Source organism: Tenrec ecaudatus, chromosome 16 (assembly GCF_050624435.1).
Source record: "Tenrec ecaudatus isolate mTenEca1 chromosome 16, mTenEca1.hap1, whole genome shotgun sequence".
Classification (NCBI taxonomy): domain Eukaryota; kingdom Metazoa; phylum Chordata; class Mammalia; order Afrosoricida; family Tenrecidae; genus Tenrec; species Tenrec ecaudatus.
In genome coordinates, this window is record NC_134545.1 from 6550766 (window position 1) to 6570485 (window position 19720).

A 19720-nucleotide genomic window follows, 5' to 3' on the forward strand; every position below is an offset into this window, starting at 1 on the left:
GAAACAATGTTAAGGAGTAGAGCAAGAAAAAGTGTGATTAGAAACTGATTGTGGTAAGTGGAGAGCAAATGCCTTGAGAATGATTGGGGCAGGGAATGTATGGATGTGCTTTATACAATTGATGTATGTATATGTATGGATGGTGATAAGAGTTGTATGAGTCCCTAATAAAATGTAAAAATAGAAAAGAGGAGAAAAAAACGATTAGGGCAAAGACTGTACAGATGTGATTTATACAATTGATGTATGTATATCTATGAACTATGATAAGAATTGTATGAGCCCCTAATAAATTGTTAAAATTTAAAAAAATAAATAAAATAAAATAAAACAGAAAAAAAAAAGAAACTGATTGTGGAAGCAATTGTACAATTTTGCTTGATGTGATTGGACTATGAAATGATACATGTATTAACCCCAAATTAATAGTAAATTAAAAACAAAACATATATCCAGGGGAAAAAAAGAATAACAATGAGTACAAGGAAGAAGAAAATGTTCTAAAATTAAATGTGGTGACAATTGCACACACACAAAAGTAAATGTTTAGAAAAGGATGATGGCAACATACATACAAATATGCTTGACACAATGGATGGATGGAATGTTTTAAGAGCTGTACGAGCCCCCAATACAATGATTTTAAAAAGAAAGAAAGAAAGAAAGAAAGAAAGAAAGAAAGAAAGAAAGAAAGAAAGAAAGAAAGAAAGAAAGAAAGAGCCAGGAGTGGGACGTGCCCAGTGGACATCAAGAACCCTGCATGTGGAACCCTTTGATCCAGGAGATGGCTCTGACACCAGAGGAGGGACAGAGCAGCAGCAACAGTAGCAAGACCAGGAGCCAGGGCATGAGACAGTGCAGTGGACCTTCCAGCCCACAGAGCAGTAAAACAGTGCTTTGGGGCAGGAGGCTGGCTTGTGGTGTGGGGTGTGCCTCTGGATGTTTAAGAAGGGAGCTGGGTTTCCTGACCAATGGCGACAGAGCCCAGTACCTTTGGGTTCAGAGTTATGCCCCCCTTGGGCGTTTACTGGGACCTCTAAAAGAATTATCTAACCCACCCACCGAAGATCACAGAGGACGTGAACTCCCTGCAGATGGCGGGGCTCCTGGCCAGGCTGTGTCAAAAGACAATGGCCCCAGCAGCCAGTTAGAGCAGAGACTTCCCTGAAGGGGCTGCAGGGGACGTCACTCCCTACCTCCTTACGAGGTGGCTGCTGCTGTGGGGGACATTGCCTGGAGTGGTCATTGCTGGAGGGTGCCTCCTATGAGGACTAGCTGGCGCCTCTCCCACAACTCACATGTCCACGAGGGTCCACATCTGACCCCAGGCTCAGGGACAGAGTCCCCTCAGAACCTAGAGGCCTGGATGGGGACGTGGCTGTGCTGACCTTGTGTAATAAAACTTTACAGGAGAAAAAAAAAAAAAGAATTATCTAACCGGTTACACTTTCCTAATAAACCCGGTAATTTTGAGTATCATCTGTGAGTTCTGGATGGGCACTGCAAGGAGACGTGGAGAGTACCTTAGAGGGACCAGTGGTGTCAGAGCTGGTAAGAAGGTTGGAGAGAGGAGGCATGGCTGACGTCAGCCTCATAGGAACTGGCCTTGAGCTGAGGCTGCTCTTGAGCCTTCTTTTTCCATGTGAAGTCGAAGGTCATATGCCACCCGTACATTCGCTTTCCAACCTTCCACCTGGAGTCACAAATCAACAACTATCATTCCCTGTCTGTGTGCACCAGAGTCAGTAAACTACAGCAGGCAGGCCAAACCCAGCCCACCACCGGCTATCATATGGCAGTCAGCTACACCAGGCACTTACATTTGGTAATGCTGAGAAGATTCAAAAGGAGGATATTTGTGGCATGTGAAAGCTAGATGAAATTCCAATTTCAGGGTCCATAAATAAAGTTTTATTGGCACACAGCCACACCCAATTATTTCCGTATTGGCTACGACTGTTCTCATGCTCCAACAGCAGAGTGAGTAGTTGTGACAGAGACCGTATGGCCCATGAGAGATTCACTACCTGGCTTTTTACCAAAAATAAGGGTTGCCCGCTCCTATTTTCAACGGCTTGGGAATGAGTTAGTAAGTAGTTGGCAGCAGGCCGCCTCTGGAGGCGTCCCCGAGTCAGTACAACTACCAAATGCCAGGAGCTGACATGGGTGCAAGGCAATACGAGGGTCTCATGCACCACACAAGTCCCAGTGCTGCTGACTGTCCCAATAGGTCCTTTTGTGGCCATTTCCCCACATCCTGGGACCAGGCCATCTCACGTCTTGATTGGCGGCTCCTGTTTTTGTTCTCTTTGGCTGCTGTTCAAGGGGTCCCTGACTCAGGGTGACCCCCATGTTCAGAAGTCGATCATCAGGCCCCTCTTCCTAGTCTTTCTTAGTCTGGAAGTTCTGGTGACACCTGTTCAGCATCATAACAACAAACTTCCAGTGAAAGACAAGGGATGGCTGTGCATGAGGTGTGCCGGCAGGGAGTCGGACTCCTATCTCCTGGAAGGTGAGACTGCTACCAGTGGCCCACCATGGCCCTCTGCTACCTCTTGCCCTCTCCAGTCCACAGGCTCCACCACCTTTCTCTGTCATTTGTGACACTGACTTAGCTTAAGAGTCCAGCCTTAAATGTTTGAGAGATGTTCGCGCAGTTCTGGATTTGTCTGGTGTCTCCTTGTGATGAGATGTCGGGTGGGCAGGAATGTCATTGAAAAGATGTGGTGTTCCCAGGCGGGATATGAACCTTGTCTATGGGTTTCTCCATCCTCCTCTTACATGAAATTCGTAAGCTAGCTCTGTGACCAGGGCACCTATTTTAATCACGTTTGAATTCCCCTCCTCAGGGTAAAATAACTCTGAAGTTCAATCGGTGTCCTAAGGTCGGCCCTCTGGAATCAGGGTGGAGGACAGGGAGGCTCTGACCTGACTAATGGTTTGGGGAAGATGAGGTCATTGAGCTGAGGCTTCTGGGAGATCTAGGGCTGTGCTCCTTCCTCAGGGGTTCCCTTTAGTGCTGGAGAGATTAGGCCCAGACTGCCAGATCAGCAGCCAGATGTTCTCTGAGCCCTCTTCAGTTATATTTAATATTTAATTTCACAAGTAAAGCTTGAAGACAATCTCCTTGTTAAAAATTAAACATCCATGCTGTGGCTAAAGTATGCTTTGAATACAGCCCTAGCCTGTCTCCTCTCCCTTTGTCCAAAGTAACCACCACTACCAGTTTATCCTTGAAAAGCAAAAACCCAAAGCCCTTCTGGAGGAACTGCGTGTAGGTCTGAAGAGCAGAGGGTCAGTTTTACATTCAACCATTCACATCCAGTTGGTTTCATGTCATTGGTTGCCATCTCTCCGTACCATCACGCATCCCACTTCCTCCCTGGGCTTCCTGTTTCCCTTCCTCTTCCATCACAATCCTCCTGAACACAGCCCAAGGGGAAATGCTGCCCTTCTCTAGGTGTGCACCTCTCACTAGTGTCTGCACCTCTTACAGACCTGTTGCCAGGTGTTTCACCAGAAACTGGGTCACAGGGGTGAATTCAGCTCCAGTTTCCGTGCCACCAGACCCACCAGTCTCTAGCCAATCAGGAAGCCTGTTCTCTTATGATGGCTTTAATTTTTTCCCTCCATGTTTTTCTCCTACTCCAGTTGATTCTTCCAGATCTTGTTCTATGGTTTCTTCCAGACATGTTTTGCATTCAGTTCTATACGTCTGTACAGAAGGTATTATTTACACACTGCTACACGGTGGCAGACGCCATCAATAACAAAAAGATCAAATGTGAAACTATGGTTCTTCAACACTGGCTCCAGCTACATCTAGACGCTTCGGAAGGCAGTGTGTCCCCTTTCTTTTCCCCAGAGAACTCTGTGCTCTTCTATTCGCACCGCTTCGCAATGGTCCCTTGAACATTCCCTGGGGACTCAAACTGTACTCCTTTCCAGTGTTGAGTTTGAAAATCAAAGAGAAGTCTGAAGAGGCTATGACAGACTAACAACACAAGGCTGATGGATGAAATGCTCCTGCGACAGCCCTTGCCACCCTTGAAAAATGAACGAGCGCATTGTCCTGAGGGAAAAACAACACCTTTGCACAACTTCCCAAACCTTTTCTCCACCAATGCAGCTTTTCTTCATAATAGCTTGAATGTCCTGTGTCCTTTGAGACACTCTACCAGAATGAGCCCTTTGAAATCTAAACAATCAGCTACCGTAATCTTCTGGGCGGACCTATCTGCCCTGAACTCATCTGTAGGGTCTTCCCAAACAACATTAAAAAGCTTAGTTCATAAAAAAAAACTGTTTAGAATGAACCTGCTGCAAAGCTTCAATGTCCACTTGAGTGTTGTTTAAATGCTGACTTATGGGGACAAACGGCCACCTAGCTTGAGGTAATATTCTCCAGCATCCCTTGCAGCTAAGTGAAGTGTTAGGGGTGTGCAGGGAGGAATGAGGTGGGCCAGTTCTGAACCACACTGTTATAAGGAATTGCTTGCCTCCAAAGAAGTCCTGGTTGTGCAATGCTTATGCACTCAGCTGCCAACCCAATGGCTGGCTATTTGGTCAACTTCCATAAAAAAAAAGGTAGCCTTGCAAGCCCTAGGGGGCAGCTCGCGTCCATGCTATCGGGTCACTAGGAGTCAGAAGTGACCCTTTTGCAGTGGGTTTTTTGAGTTGGCTGGTCCCACTCTCAGGTCATCCTGTTCCCTGGCTAAAGTAGAACAACAATGGGGCCAGTTACCTGGAGGCCATGGGCTAAACCCTCCCCCCATCCCCAACCAAACCAGCCTGTGGTACAGAGTGACCTCATGGAGCAGGGTTTCCCACTTGGAAGGTTTCAGACAGGGCCACCCAGTGTTTGGCACTCCTTACACGGAATGTTGGGGTCTTGCTCCTTAGCCCAGAATCTTGGCAGGTCTGTATCTGCTTTGCCAATAGAACCTGGCAGAAGTGATACGAGCCTTCAGAGAGAGAGGTGCCACGCAGTTTCACCTTTTGTAGGGCTCTCACTCTTAAGGGGAAAAAGTCGAACCACCCTGAGACCATCAAGCTGTACAGAAACCCTAACACATGGAGACGCTCCAATCAACGGTTCCAATCAAGACAAATCTCCTTGCGTTCCCAGCCCATGGGCTAGACAGATCATTCCAGCAACCAGCTATTCAAGACTTCCCGGGTAGAGCCCCAGATATCACAAAGCACAGTCAAGACATGAGCACTGGGCCCTGCCCAAGTACCTGACCCTCTGAAGAGATGAGAAAAATGTAATGACCAAGAACTGAGTCCCATCCACCCTGGACCACAAGCTTGTAATAGGCTGCTCTGTGAAAGAGAAAAGACTTTGTTTCCACTTAAACCCCGAGGGTCACTTTGTTACAGCTATATAGCTTACATCCAAAACACACACTTACTTTTTTTTAATTACAGTAACAGTTTTATGATTGTATATAACACACATATGATTCTACAACATTATTTCAAGCTACAGATACACTACAATATAGTTAAGACATTCCCTTACTGCTGGGTATTAGGTTGCTTCCAATCTCTGCCCACAACCAACAACGTGACATTGAGTAACATCTTCCTGCTGTGCCCCTGTGTTCACCTCTCTCTGGGGAAAAAACTCAGGAGGGAAAGTGGAATTGCTGGGTCAGAGGGTACAGTCATGATGTAATACACTGCCAACAAGTCAATTACAACTCAGAGTGACCCTATAGGACAGAGAAGAACTGCCCAGGACGGTTTCTTTGTTGCTGCTGTTGTTTAAACATACAAATAAAAACTTATTGTGATTTGCACACAAGTTTATATAGCAAATTAGTTTTCAACAATTCATATACCTGTTATTTTCTGACACTGATTTCAGCCTCCCCAATGTAACTGCCTTATTCCCACTTCCTCCCCGTAGTTACCATTTTCCCCAAAGGGTTTTCTAAGCATCATCTTCTAAGGACTAGAGGTCTGGTGAATTCGAACCAGAGACTTTAGCCGCTAAGGGCTGAACCCTTGGGAACTGGTCCTGCCCAGTGTGGGGCTGTACCATTTTAAACTCCCACCACAGCCTAGGGCAGGTTCCAGCCCTCACCAGCACTCAACATCGGCAACATTTAAGCTTTCCCAAGCACCTCACGATTTGCGAGACATGTTTCCTGCCTAATCCTAAAGCATCAGACTGTTGGGACTTTCACTAGTCTTTGTCCCTTGGCATACAATGGACATTCCTGCTCCTCAACCCCATCCCCACCCCCAAGCCTCACTGTGCCACTGGCCAGTGCTACTTCCTGGGGGAGATCAGGCACTAGGGACCACACATACCTGGTCCACTTCCGGACTGGCTCCAAGATCAGGGTTTGCCAGCCAGGAGGTGTGGATGACATGGGGCGAAAGGGTAGGAAACAAGGGCCTTATTGTGACCCACTCTCCACCCCGGGGGCATTCCTACACCCAGCCTCTGTGGATTCCACCTTCTTGCCAGTCCCACAAGCAGGAAGAAAAATTAGCTGTTAATTTCCTGGATCCCTTCTTTTTTCCAGACAGCTGCCCCTTCATGACCAGGAGCCCTGGTGGCATTGTGGCTAACAAGTAGGGCTATAATCCGCAAAGCCAGCAGTTCTAAGCCACCGCTTGGGAGAAAGATGGAGCATTCTAGTCCCATAAAGAGTTACAGCCTCTAACACACCAACACCCTATCCTATAGAGTCACTAAGAATAGCCATTGATTTGAGGGTAATAAGTTTGGTCCGGTCCCTTCACACAATCCCCAGGGTGGTTCTGATCCTCGGGTCCCTGACTACTGTCTGAACACATGGATGTCCCCAAAAGATGCTCAGAAGGACCTGCATTTTGGAATGCGTTTTCCATGCACTGCCATCGAGCTGATCCCAACTCACAGTGTCCCTATAGGATGGGGCGAAACTGCCCCTGTGAGTTTCCAAGACTGTGCCTGTTTATGAGAAATAGAAAGCTTCATCTTTCCCCCTTGGAGCGGCTGGTGGTTTCGAAATTAATGACCCTGCGGTGAGAAATCTAATGTGTAACCACACCACCACCAGAGCTCCCGGCACCAGGATGTGTCACACCCAGTCAACCTGACCCTCCTTCCACCCAATCAGCCTTGACTATGGGACTGCAAGTGGAGCCAGCCCAAAGCCTTGGGTCGTTTTCTGCCAACCAGGCTGCTATTCCCCTTCTGGTTAAGAGTCCCTAGATTGTCTTTGCAAGCCCATCCCTCTATGAAACTCTGAACTCCTCTGGGTGGGAGCAGAAGCTAACCCACTCCAGTCCCAGGCCTGGCTAATGAGAACCACTGCCTGCTGCTGACCCATCTGATTGGTTCAGAGATGGGCTTGCAGCACCAAGGAAACGACCTGATTGGGGGGGGGGCGGCTTTCATGGGCTAAAATTATAATGCACACACTCTCTCCTGGACCTGAAGCTAGTGGGACAAGTCTAGCACTCAAGGGGCTGTCTTGCCAGCACTGGGGAACCCTGCCTGAGGGGGAGACAGGTGCCTGTGGCTGGGCCCTAATAACCTTATCTAGAGTCCCGGGATCCACTATTCCTGAAGGTATCGCACCTTAGTGTTCCCAAGCACACACACCAAGGAAGTGGGTTTTGTCTTGCCAGTTTGAGTGGAGCGTGTTTCTAAGTGTGGAAGCTGGATTAACATGCCGCAAGAAGGGAGCAGTCCGTTCCTTCTCGGCACAGGCAGTTCCCCATACCGCTTGAGAAGAGAAGCCACAGACCAACTTCCAGGTCCTTTCGCCAGTGCCTGGAGGGGCAGGGAAAGGGGTGGGTCAGAACCCTGGAAGACAAGGTGGCAATGGGGAGAGTCCTGGCACCCTGAAGCTCGGTAATCAATGTCGCAGAACCGTATGTTTATGTGCCTTGCTGAGTACCTCCCTGTCTATGAGCTGATTCTGATGACCCTACAGGAACCTACAGGACTGAGTAGAACTGCCCCTTTGGGTTTCCAAAACTAGGTCTTCACGAGAAGAGACAGCCTCATCTTTTTCAATCATTTTCTTAGGGGCTTGTACAACTTTTTTTTTTTTAATTTTTTTTTTTAGGGGCTTGTACAACTTTTATCTCTTTCCGAGTGGCTGGTGCTTTGGAGCTGCTCATCTTCTGCGTAGCAGCCCACCTCTAAGCCGCTACCCCACCGAGCTCCTGTATTTCTGAATGGGAATCCAATCTGCTGGGTAAGCGCTCACCTACAGCAGTGAATGCTGAGAAAATAAAGATGTCAGAGTGCTTCACATCAGTAACTACATCAAATCCTCCTTGTCTCGGAGTTGACTCCAAATTGGAAGGGCTCTATAGAACTTCCCCACTGGGTTTCCAAGGCCGTGGTCTCATGGTCTTTAGAGAAGCTGAGCAGCCGGTGGGCTCACACTACCAGCCTTCTTTCTCTTCAGCTGCTGCACCACCAGGTGCCAATCAGGAACGGGCATGAGAAATGCAGATCTCAGAACACCTCGGCGGGGGCTTTTGCCCCCATGAGACAAACCTAAACCATTCTTTTTAAACCGCTCGATTGAGTCATACTTTATGTACCATAAAACCCAGCGATTCAGTGATTCTTGGCAAACCATCACTACCGTCCCATTTCAGAATGTCCCCAACACCCCAATAAGACCCTGCTGCCCCAGAGCCGACACACCTCACGGCTCCGGCCCCCAGGGACAGCAACTACTAATCTTTTCCCTGTTTCCAGAGCTGCCTTGTGGTACACGTGTCCTGTAGATGGGGCCATACAAGGTGGTTTTTGTGTTTGGCTTTTTTTCATCCTGTAAAATGTTTCTGGATGGGCAGTGGGAGATCAGTAGAATCCTCACTCTCCAAACTGGAGTCCTGGGTTTGATTCCTGCCAAATGCCTGCACCTCATGCAGAGGCACCACTGTCAGTGGGGGCGTGTGTGTTACTAAGATGCTGGGTATGTCTCAGTGGAGTTTCCACATTAAGACGGTCAGGAATAGGGGGCTGGAGACCTGCTTTGTAAAGAACCAGCCAATGGGAACCCGAGAGATCACAACAGTCTGATCCCCAACCAATCACAGGGACAGTGCAGGACTGGGCAGCATACTGTTCCTTTATTCATGGGCTGCCATGTGTCAGGGGCTGAGCCACTAAGAGCATCATTTCTGGACGTCCACCTATGTTGCACAGATGTAGTCAACCATAAGTATATGGTGGCATAGTGAGTGGATTACTTACTGACTGCAAGGCCAGCAGTTCGAAACCATCAACCACGGTGCAGGACAAAGATGAGGCTTTCTCCTCCTGTACAGATTTAGTCTCAGAAACCCACAGGGGCAGTTAGTTCAGCATCGACTTGATGGCGGTGACTTTGGAAGGTTTCTAGATTAACTGCATTATTTCAGATCTGTCTGTTAGTGGTTTGGACACTCAGGATGTTTCTACTTTATGGCTCTGACGAATCATGCTGCTATGCATATTCATACGCAAGTTTGATGGCCATCACTGTCATTTCTCTCGGGTAGGTACGTAGGAAGGGAATGCTAGTCACCACAGTGAAGTTGAGGAGCCAGTGGCTGGAACCCACCAGCTGCTCCGCAGGAGTATGATGTGGCTGTCTAGACCGGTGAAGACTCCCAGTCTCAGAAACCCACAGATGCAAGTCTAACCTGTCCCACTTGTTATAAGTTGCTGTGAGTCAGAATTAACTCAATAGCCGTGAGTTTGTTTTTGTTTGCTTTTTGGGGGCATGGGGTGAATGCTCACTCAGCTGTTAACCAAAAGAGTGGCTGTTTGAACCCAGCAGCTGCTCTTTAGGGAAAAGATGTGGCCGTGGCTGTCTGCTTCCGTAAATATTTACCGCCCTCGAAGAAACCTGATGGGTCAGTTCTCCGCTGCCCGACAAGGTCACCAAAACTGACCCGGTGGTGGCAGGGGGGGTTAGAGTAAATGTATGCTTAATTTTTAAAGAAAATGTCAAACTGCCAAACCACTATTTTTCCTTCTAAACTTAGCAGCAGTGGTTTGGAACATGGGAGACATCTACCCAAGACGGGGAGCCAGCCCCCCTGCTCACGGAGCGGAGAGCACCAGCTTATTAGCTGTGATTGACTCCTACATCAAGTCGCTGCTACTAAAAATAGCACGGAGAGCGGGGGACACCCAGCCGACAGACGAGCAGCTGGGCAGAGAGGCCTCCACTCGACAGCAGAACCAGCCCCTGCATCTGCCTCCACCCCCAGGCCCTGCACAGGACCCAGTCCCACAAGAAAGCGGCTCAATGGGGGCAGCTTGGGAGGCAGAGCTTCAGGGGGGTGAGCAGGACACAGAGGCAACCACGGCCAGGGCACCGTGCAGAATCACATGCACAGACACGGACTTTTCCAGGAGAGGAGATGCAATCGGGTGCGCTACCTGGTTTGACAGGAAGTGGTATTTACACGGCCGCCATCACGTCAACAAGGACATGGTGCCGACAAGAGGGATTTTTCCTCACAAGCCTGTTGGCACCTCTGGATCGCTGTTGGGCCTCCAGCTCATTTTGTGAGAGGGTTCAGGCGCAGCAGAAAGCAAAGACAGAAAACCCATAACACCCATCTCTCATTCTCCAGCTAAGAAGTGATGACTGCACTGAACTGAAAGCCCGACATAGCCTGTGTCCCCTTCCCGGCCAAGAATGGGATTCCTGACCTTCACCCCCAGACAAGTGAACATGTACACTGGTTATGTGTGCACCCCAGGCCTGGCCCGGCCCACTTGAGGCTTTCTCTGTGCACTGCGAGGCTGGCTCTCAGGAGTCCATCTTCTGGGCTCTGGGCCTCCGCCTCCTGCTCAGCTGTGGCCAATGGGAGTTGCAGGCAGAAGACCGGAGGGTGGGAAGAGAGAGGCTGGGGTACTTTACCCCTGCTTTCTCAAACTGCCAACAGCTGAGGGCATCCCTGTTGACAACACCTGGGGCCTCTTTGCACCTCAAAATAAAAACCGGACTCCCGGAGACCCCGTGTGTGTCAGGGAAGAGCTGGGCTCCTGGGGTGTGCAAGGCTAAGTCTCTTGGTTGTTGTTGTTTTTTCCCCCAAGAGATCACCAAGCCTTTCTTCCAAGGTGACTCTGGGTGAACTTGCACCTCCATTGTCTCAGTTAGCAGGCATGTGTGGTCACCGTTGGCACCACCTGAGGTTCTCCGTAAATAGCTCCTCATAAAGTTCTTCCAGGGAAGCCCTGCTGAGTGAAACATCTGCTTCTTGCCAGGGCCATGCTTGAATCTCTGCGACACTGGACTTGGGCTTCCCACTCCCTCATACCTTTTCTTTCTATTATGCTGAGTTTTCTAGTGGCACTCATATAAGAAAGGACTTTAAACCAAAATAAATTTTTTTAAAAATCAAGTATCATGCCTTGAGAATGATTGGGGCAGGGAATGTATGGATGTGCTTTATACAATTGATGTATGTATATGTATGGATTGTGGTAAGAGTTGTATGAGTCCCTAATAAAATGTAAAAGAAGAAAAGAGAAAAAAATGATTAGGGCAAAGACTGTACAGATGTGCTCTATACAATTGATGTATGTATATATATGAACTGTGAAAAGAATTGTATGAGCCCCAATAAATTGTTAAAAAAAAAAAAAATCAAGTATCACAACCTGTTCCAAGCCAGTCCATGGGGCCAATGCTGGCTGGAGCCCTCCTCAGACTCCTACCACTGCTGGTGGATAAAGCAGTAAGGGCAGCGGGGAGCTGGGAGATCACAGGCTGGTGGGTGCAGCGTCAGTCGCGTGGATCAAGGTTCTGCAGGGACATGGCGGGGTGTCACAGCTCCCAGGGTAGGCAGGCAGTGTGGGTTAACCCCAGAGCCAGAGGCACAACCCAGGCAAGCAGGAAGGTGCAGAGCAGCGACAGCAAGCGACGTTCTCAGTGTCTCTCTTATGAAAAGGCCACACCCCCATGGAGACATCATCAGGCTGAGACACGGTAGGTTGGCCTCCAACCCCACCTCCACACAGAAACTCAGTCCCACTGCCATCGAGTCTACTCCCACGCACAGTGCTCTTATTAGGGTAGAAATACCCCCTGTGGGCAACTCCTTGCGGGAGTACAAAGCTTCGTCATTCTCTCAAGGACCATCAAGTTGACATAAAATCAAACCACCACACTGTGATTGCTGCTGTGGTACAGATTCCCACTCGTGTACAGAACCAAACCGCTGGAGAGGATGTTCAAGGCTGTGACCTTTGAGTGCCTCCAGGCGGGTCCGCACGGCCAACCTTGCAGGTTGCGTACATATCACAAAAATGGAGGGAGGCTCTGGGGTGAGCGCTATGAGGTCCAGGTCCCAGAGCGTCATTCCTACGGGGCCCTTACCATCCTCCACGTGCATAGAAGACACAAACAAGTGAGTTTCCGCTGGAGGACTCGGAGACCTGGCCGCCGCTGTCCCAGTGGGAAGGTGAGGTTAAAGCCTCCGGGGCCCAGCCGGGCTGTGAGACAGCTGGAGACGCCTTCTCAACACAACTTGGCTGAGTCAAGATCCAGACCCGGGGACTCTGAAGTTCATAGTCAACATTCATCTCAGGGACTGAGAGAAAAAGGAATCTCATGCCCTGTAGGTTCAGGGCTCTGGCTCAGGGGTGCTCGGCTCAGGGGTGCAAACAGTGGGTGGGCAGCCCTGGAGGTTCCAGCAGGGCCATGGCCAACACCCAAAGGTGGCAACGTGGTTACATGCTCACCTTAGACCTGAGCCTTTCTGACGATAAGCTTTCAACAGATTCATTTTAGGTGGTTCTCCTTCCAGGGAATCACCTTCCGATAGATTTGGAGATCCTGGTATTCTTAGCTAGGACATATCACCAAGGAAATATTACCAAGGATGGCAGGTTGATTTCGTATGGATTCTGTAATGGGAAAGATCCTGTACCACGTGGCAGGATCATTTAGTGGTGTCTGTTTCAAGAGTAGTACACAGAAATGTCAGCATGTGTGTCAGGCTTTGGGAGGGGAGGAACACATAATGGCTAAATGATTAGGTTCTGCAGTCAGGCTGCCCAAGTTCAAACCCAGTAGTCTATCACTTATTAAGCAAAAATGCGTCATCCCATTATGTAACTTCTCTGTGCCTCTGTTTCCTCAGCAGTGAAAGGGCTGAGGGAGGAGGATCACTTGAACTGCTCGATATATCCTTGACTGAAGACACTTAATGCTGGACTTCCCAATCACATGAGCCAATACCCTCCATTTCTTAGTGTACTGGGCTCTGTCACTGGCACAAGGAGCCCTGCCCAAGGCATTGTGTGAAAACACCAGACAAATGTGGTGAGCCCCAACAAGTTCAAAGACTTTTCCTCAAAGGCTAAGGGTCTCAAGGTTAAGTATGCAGCCCACTTTGTTAGGAGCCCAAGAAGGATTTGAGAGGACAGCAGGCCCCGATCAAATTCAGGTCCCACTACTTCCAATTACTGAAACTCTCTTAGCCTGTTTCCTCTACTGTACCCAAGACTGTGATCTGGATTGAACATGATGATCCATGTACCACACAACTATCATCATTGTTGTTGGCCTTATGATTGTTGTCACAGCTTGTTCTATACATAGGAAACCTGAAGCGTCGTGATAGCAAAAGTAGGGCACGAACCCAGGAATCCTGACTTCCCACCGTGTTGTCTCTGCAGAAAGAGGCCCCACTAGACAACCCAAGGTGGAAAAGAAACATAAGCCAGCCAGAGACCACCACCAGGACACCGACTTGCCTTGGCCTGTCTGTGTTCATGAAGAACAGACTCTGTCGCTGACAGCCTGGGTTCAAACCCTGGCACCAGCTCTTAACCTGACCATGGACTTCGCCTCTGTACAATGGGGCTACCGGGATCTATTTCACAGTAGTTTAAGAAAATATGGCTGGAGATTCTGCGTCCAGCCCGCCCCGTTGCTGTCCACCTGCACACAGCAGTGGTCTCCACGCCTTAGCTGATCTGGGCCCGGCCCTCGTTTTATTAAATGAAGTCGCAGACTGTACACTTTCACCTTCCCCTAAATATGTTCCCAACTATATCACTAACCCCGTGGGAGAAAGAGGGGGCTCTCTATTCCCATGGAGTTCCAGTCTCAGAAACCCACAGAGATGGTTTCACCCTGTCACTGTGCGTCAGAAGAGACTCGCTAGCGGTGACTTTGGTTCTGGTTTTCATTAACCAGTTTTTGTTTGTTTATGTTGGTGAAAATAGACACAGCGGAGCACACTGCCACTGCACAGCTTCTAGGCATCATGACTGAGGACCGGGTTCACACCTCAAGTTCTTCACGTTACATCAGCATTTGGTTTATTTCGTTCTTATTGGTTCGTGATCCAGACCCTGCTGACACCCCCCCCCCCCCCACACACACACACAGCAAGCGCACTCACAGGTGGGCCGCTGCCTCAGGGTCTTTGCACTGTCTGGTCCCATTCATCTTTCAGGCACCCAGAGGGCCCATATGTGTCACTTCCTCCAAGTGGCTCCTCAATTGTCACTCCCCAACAAAGACTCCCTGACCACCCTGCACCCCAGGTGCCCATTCTCTGGGAAGGCCCATTGGATGGTCACATACTTGACAAAGGCAGCATCCCTGCAAGGGCAGTCTGGGACAAGGCCATGTCCAGCCACCACCCTCCTGGCTGCGTGGGGAGGGATGGGGAGGGATGGGGTGGGATGGGATGGGCTTTCTAGTGATGGAGGGAACACTCATTAAATCTTTACCTGTCACCATGACTGTGACCTTCTGCAGTCAGACCACAGGCCAAAGGGCCAGGCATTCCATGGCTGGTATCTCACCCCAGCAAGAACCCCATTCAATCATGACCAAAGTCCCTGCAGGGATGCAAACTGCACTTCAGAGGTGTCAGGCCTCAGACACCACCCAGTCAACAGAAACCCATCCTTCCCTCCAGAAAGCCCCAGAATTTTTTTCTTGGAAGGGAGAAGGAAGGAGATTTCAAAGATCTTTCAAATCCACCCTCATTCATCCCCAGACAGCCTATAAACCCAAACCAAACTCACTGCCTTCCAGTTAATTCCAACTTATAATGGCCTTACAGGGCGAAATAGAAGTGCACCCCTGGGTCTGGTTTCCAAGACAAAATCTTCACGGGAGTAGAAAGCCTCATCTTTTTCCAGTTACGAACTACTGACTTTGAGGGTAACAGCCCAAATATCCTCCAGGGCTCCTCTGACAGAATTTGTTTTTCTCTTCCCTTCCTTCACTGAAGGGAAGGGGAGGCTCAGGAGAACTCACTGCAGAGCACTCAGCTTAGAGACCAAACCAATTCCACACCCACTTCCAGGGAAGAGAGCCCACGCAGACTCACTGAAACCCGACAGGTCAGAGCAGAACTGCCCTTGTGAGTGTCCAAGCCGGTCACTCTTCACAGAATCAGGCTGCCACATGTGTCTCTCAAGGACCAGCTGGTGGGTTGGAACAACTAACCTTTGGGTTAGCAGTTTGCCACCTACATCACCGTGCCACCAGTGGCCTTAGATTTGGAAGCAGATTCAGGGAAAGTAAGATAGGCCAGAGTTTACAGAAGAAAAATCCCATCCCATGGTCCAGCTTCCTAGTTCCAGGCGGCCACCTGCCTACCTCCAACTACTTCTTTTTCGCTCCCCAACTTTACTGACAAATTGGACCCAGTTCAATTATGGGCCTGTCCGAGTCTGAGTTTCCCCATCTGTGAGCTGATGAGAGTAGCTAATGACTTTGTTCCCTTGGGACTCTGCTGACCTTCTGTCCATCGCTGACCGCTGACCCAGCAGCTCACCCCAAAGCCTGAGGCAAACTGGGTCTCTCTCTCCCAAAGCAGGATCCAGTCCATCCTGGTTCCCCATCTCTAGAGCGCTGAATTCGGGAATAATACCGTTTCTTTCATCAGACCTTCCACAACCCTCGCTGTGCACCAGGAAGCGAAACCTGGAATCAATCCCCAGTTCCTCTCTGTGCCCAACACACCTGGACATCAGAGACACCCCAGAGGAACATAACAAAGATGGCGAGGACTCCTCTGTAGCCTCTGCCTGCCAAGACTTGCTGTCTAATTGCTGTTAATTGCATTAATTGCATAGCTCCCGAGTGTTAGGATGCCACTGTAGCCGCCTCCTCTTATTCGGTGGAAGGGCAAGGAAAGAGGAATTCTGAACACCAAAAGCTCCATAAGACTAGCTGTTCACCTGCTTCCTCAGCCCACCCAAAGCCCTCTCCTCCACCCTCCATCCATCTCAATGCCCAGGAAGACAGTGCCAAGTGGCAGCTGAGAGTTCCTGATGGGGCTGAAGCCAGAAGGGGCCCTGGGAACTGGGTGGGAGGGGCATGGAAGGGAACCAAGCTCTAGACTTGAAGGAGACGGCACCAACTGAGAGGCCTCACCCTCTGTGGTGCCTGAAACAGCAGCCCCTCCTGCTCAATCCTCCCAGGCACCTCTCTGGGGTCATCCAGCTGTGGATTGCTGGAGTCTGGAAAGACCCATCACTTAGACTTTAAGTGGTTCTCAACCTTCCTCATGCTGGGACCCTTTAATACAGTTCCTCATGTTGTAGTGACACCCCTAACAATACAATTATTTTTGTTACTATTTCATAACTGTAATTTTGTTACTGTTATGAATCGGGCAACCCCTGTGAAAGGGTCATTCAGCCCCCAGGTTGAGAACCACTGACTTAGAGACTCCCTCTCCCCCACCCTGGACACTGAAGGATGACAAAGCTGCGTGAGCAAGGACAATGTCACTGTCCCAACTGAGGATGTCAGGGGAGTAGGGTCCTGTGGGCAGTGTCACTTCAAGCACACAGGGCCCACCCCTAAGGAAATAAAGCCAAACCCCAGTTGGACAAAAATGGAATGTGTGGGGGGGGTAGTTTGTGGAGAAATATCCCCGCCACTCTCAAGAAGCCTTTTTTCACCAGAGTATGTTGCTAAGGCCTCTCCACGCCCTATCAGGGACTGCCACTCTTGCCAGGACCCCTGGCGAAAATGCTGGTCTTTCAAGGGGCCCACTCCGCCCCCTGAAGGCTCCAGGCCCGGAGGGCGAGGCTGGAGGAGCCTCTACGGATGGATGAGGCAGCCCAGCTGTCAAACGGAGATGCCCTCCACCGCGCCAAGCTCCGCCTGCAGCAGCGTCCAGAGGGCCGGCTCGGCCCCCAGGGACCAGAACTAGGGCCCCCCCAACCAGTTCCTCAAGCAAACCTAGGGTTCAAGGAACGGCGTCCAAGTACCCCTCCCAAAATGGAGCTGCTGATGGAGAAGGCTGCCTCATCAGGGCCGGGAGGTCGCTCCCAAATCCGGCCCGTAGCGACTGAGGGAGACCCCGGCGGAGGGATCCCCCGAATCTATCTGTCCCCTCAGGCCTTCCCCACATGGACCCGCCAGGAACTTCCCCGAGGCCGCAGGCCAACTTTCTGCAGCGGAGTCGCGCGGGGCAAGGAGCCGGGGCGGGGAAGGGGCTTTGGCAGGCGCCCCTTGTGGGTGAGGAACCGAAGCGCCGGGAGGATGGAGGGGGTTGACCACGAGGACCCTGGCCTCCAAGCCTGCGCCGGGGGCCCTAGGCCCAGGCCAGCCCCATCGCCCGGGCCGGGGGAGGAGGGAGACGCTGCCCGCAGGTAGCAGACTTGACGGACCAGGAGGTCCGGCCCTACCTGCAGCTCCTGAAATTCTCCCTCCAGCTCGTGCCACTCGCACTCGCAGCACTCCAGCTGCCCGGACATGGCGCAGTGGTGCAAGGCGGCGGCGGCGGCTCCCGCGGCGTGGTCCGGCCGCCACGAGCACCCCCCACGCCGGTCAGCGCGCCGGCCGCCCTCGGAGCCGCCAGCTGTTCCTGCGCAGCCAGAGCCACGCGCGCAGCTGACGTCACGGCCCCCGCCCGGCGCGCGCCCCGCCCCTTCGCGCGGGGGGGGCGCGGAGAGAGCCCGCGTGTGCGCATGCGCATGTACCGGCCCGGCTCCGCCCCCGCGGGCCGCGCTTCAGCCCTGGACCTGAGGTGCTTTGTACTACTGGGCAAGGAGGGTCGTCGCTGCTGCCTGAGAGTGCCTCTGCGCGCCCACAATCCCTCTGTCCTAGGAGGCGCTCGGAGAGTGAGTCTGCATTTGCCGAGCAGGCTTTACTTGCAATGTGTGCATTTGAGGCGTCTGAGTTTGAGGCGTTGAGATGAGAGATTTGCGAGATGGTTGGAGCTCACCCACTCTGACCTGTGCAAGGTCAAGGCCCCGGAATACTAGAAGGGACTCTGGCCATCCAACTGGCAAGGTCGCCAGGCAGAGCCCGGAAGGACCAGGAGGCACCTGTCATTTCACATTGTCTCTATGTACTGCAATCAATACCTTCTAGAGTCCTGCCATCCTAGACTCTAGGCGACTGGTGGCAGCTGTTTCTGTGGCTCCAAAGGGACAACTGCCTCAAAACTAAATAAATCCAAATTCCCGCCAGGCCTTGCAAAGCCCCACAAGATCTGGTCCCAGACACATCTCCGATCTCATCCCCAGCCCATCACTGCCACCTCCAGCAGGTCTCTGCACCACTCTTTCCTGTTTCCTGCCTTTGCTGTTTTCTCATCAAGCAGCAGATGACTGCTTTTCCGTATTATTCAGGTTTCCGGCCCAGTAATGCCCTGAAAAATGGCCTCCCCCCTCCCATTCCATCTGATAAATGGCCTGCATTCTTTCTTTTGTAGCAATATGACTATATATTTCACTCCACTGGAATAGAATCTCCAGGAGATCTCTGGGGCCTATCTCAATCTTACCCTTCTTTGGACCCCCAGAACTTGACAAAGAGTTAAAAAAAATCGATCCCATAAACTTCTCACGGAAATCAATGTGTGTCAGAGCAGAACTGTGTTCCATACATAGGGTTTTCTGTGGCTGTTTTCAAAAGTAGATCACCGGGCCTTTCTTCTTCCCTTTTAGTTTGCACCATAGCACATTAACCATGTGCCCTGCAGAAATCCACTGGCACACAGCAGACTCTCAATAAGTATGTACTGAATTAATGGAAATAATAAACATTAAAGATGATCTACTGTAGAAGTTTCCAGCCTTTTGTTTGCCTAGACCCCCTTGAGAAATCTGAATGGGGAAAATGTACATAAACACAGAGAATTGCTGTAGTTTTTTAAATTAAAAGATCATTTTATTGGGGGCTCTTATAACTTATTATAATCCATACATCAATTGTATTAGGCATATTTATACATATGTTGCCATCATTCTGTTCTAGACACTTACTTTCTATTGAGCCCTTGGTATTAGCTCTTCCCCCCATCAACCTTGTGACCCTTGATAGATGCAAAAATAATTAATTTTTTTTCATATCTCACACCGCCTGCTGTCTCCCTTCCCCCATGGTTTCTGTAATTCTTAATTGAGGCTGAAAGAAGGGGGCATGGCTCACCCAAGGTGTCACAGTCAATTCCTGGCAGACCTTAAATGATATGTCTCATTTCTCACTCCTGAGTCAATGTTAGCTAATTAATAAAGGAGATTTCTTGTAGATGTCCCTCCATTGAAATATAACCTCCATGAAATCTTTGTTTCTGTCATACTCATCTTTAGATCCCAAAGCTCAGTGCCCGGCCATGGAGTAAATGAATTCAGACACCTTTTACCGAATCCTCACTGGGTGGCAGGCCCTGGAAGTGAAGAGCAGGAGTAAAACTCTGGTGGGCGAAGGTGGTTTCTGACTCAAGGTGTGTAGTTTCCAGGGGCACAAACTGACAAGGG

At 50.3% G+C, this 19720-nt stretch overlaps 1 protein-coding gene across 2 annotated transcripts in view; it reads right to left on the bottom strand.

Moving 5' to 3' along the window:
* Positions 1–17826, bottom strand: part of TMEM120B (transmembrane protein 120B) — a 38890-nt gene extending 21064 nt beyond the window's left edge. For both annotated transcript variants that reach the window (XM_075534843.1, XM_075534842.1), the window contains exon 1: positions 17642–17826. In XM_075534843.1, the coding sequence (XP_075390958.1) occupies positions 17642–17710 (69 nt within the window). In that variant the 5' untranslated portion in view covers positions 17711–17826. The remainder of the gene's footprint in view (positions 1–17641) is intronic.
* Positions 17827–19720: the final 1894 nt, after the last annotated feature.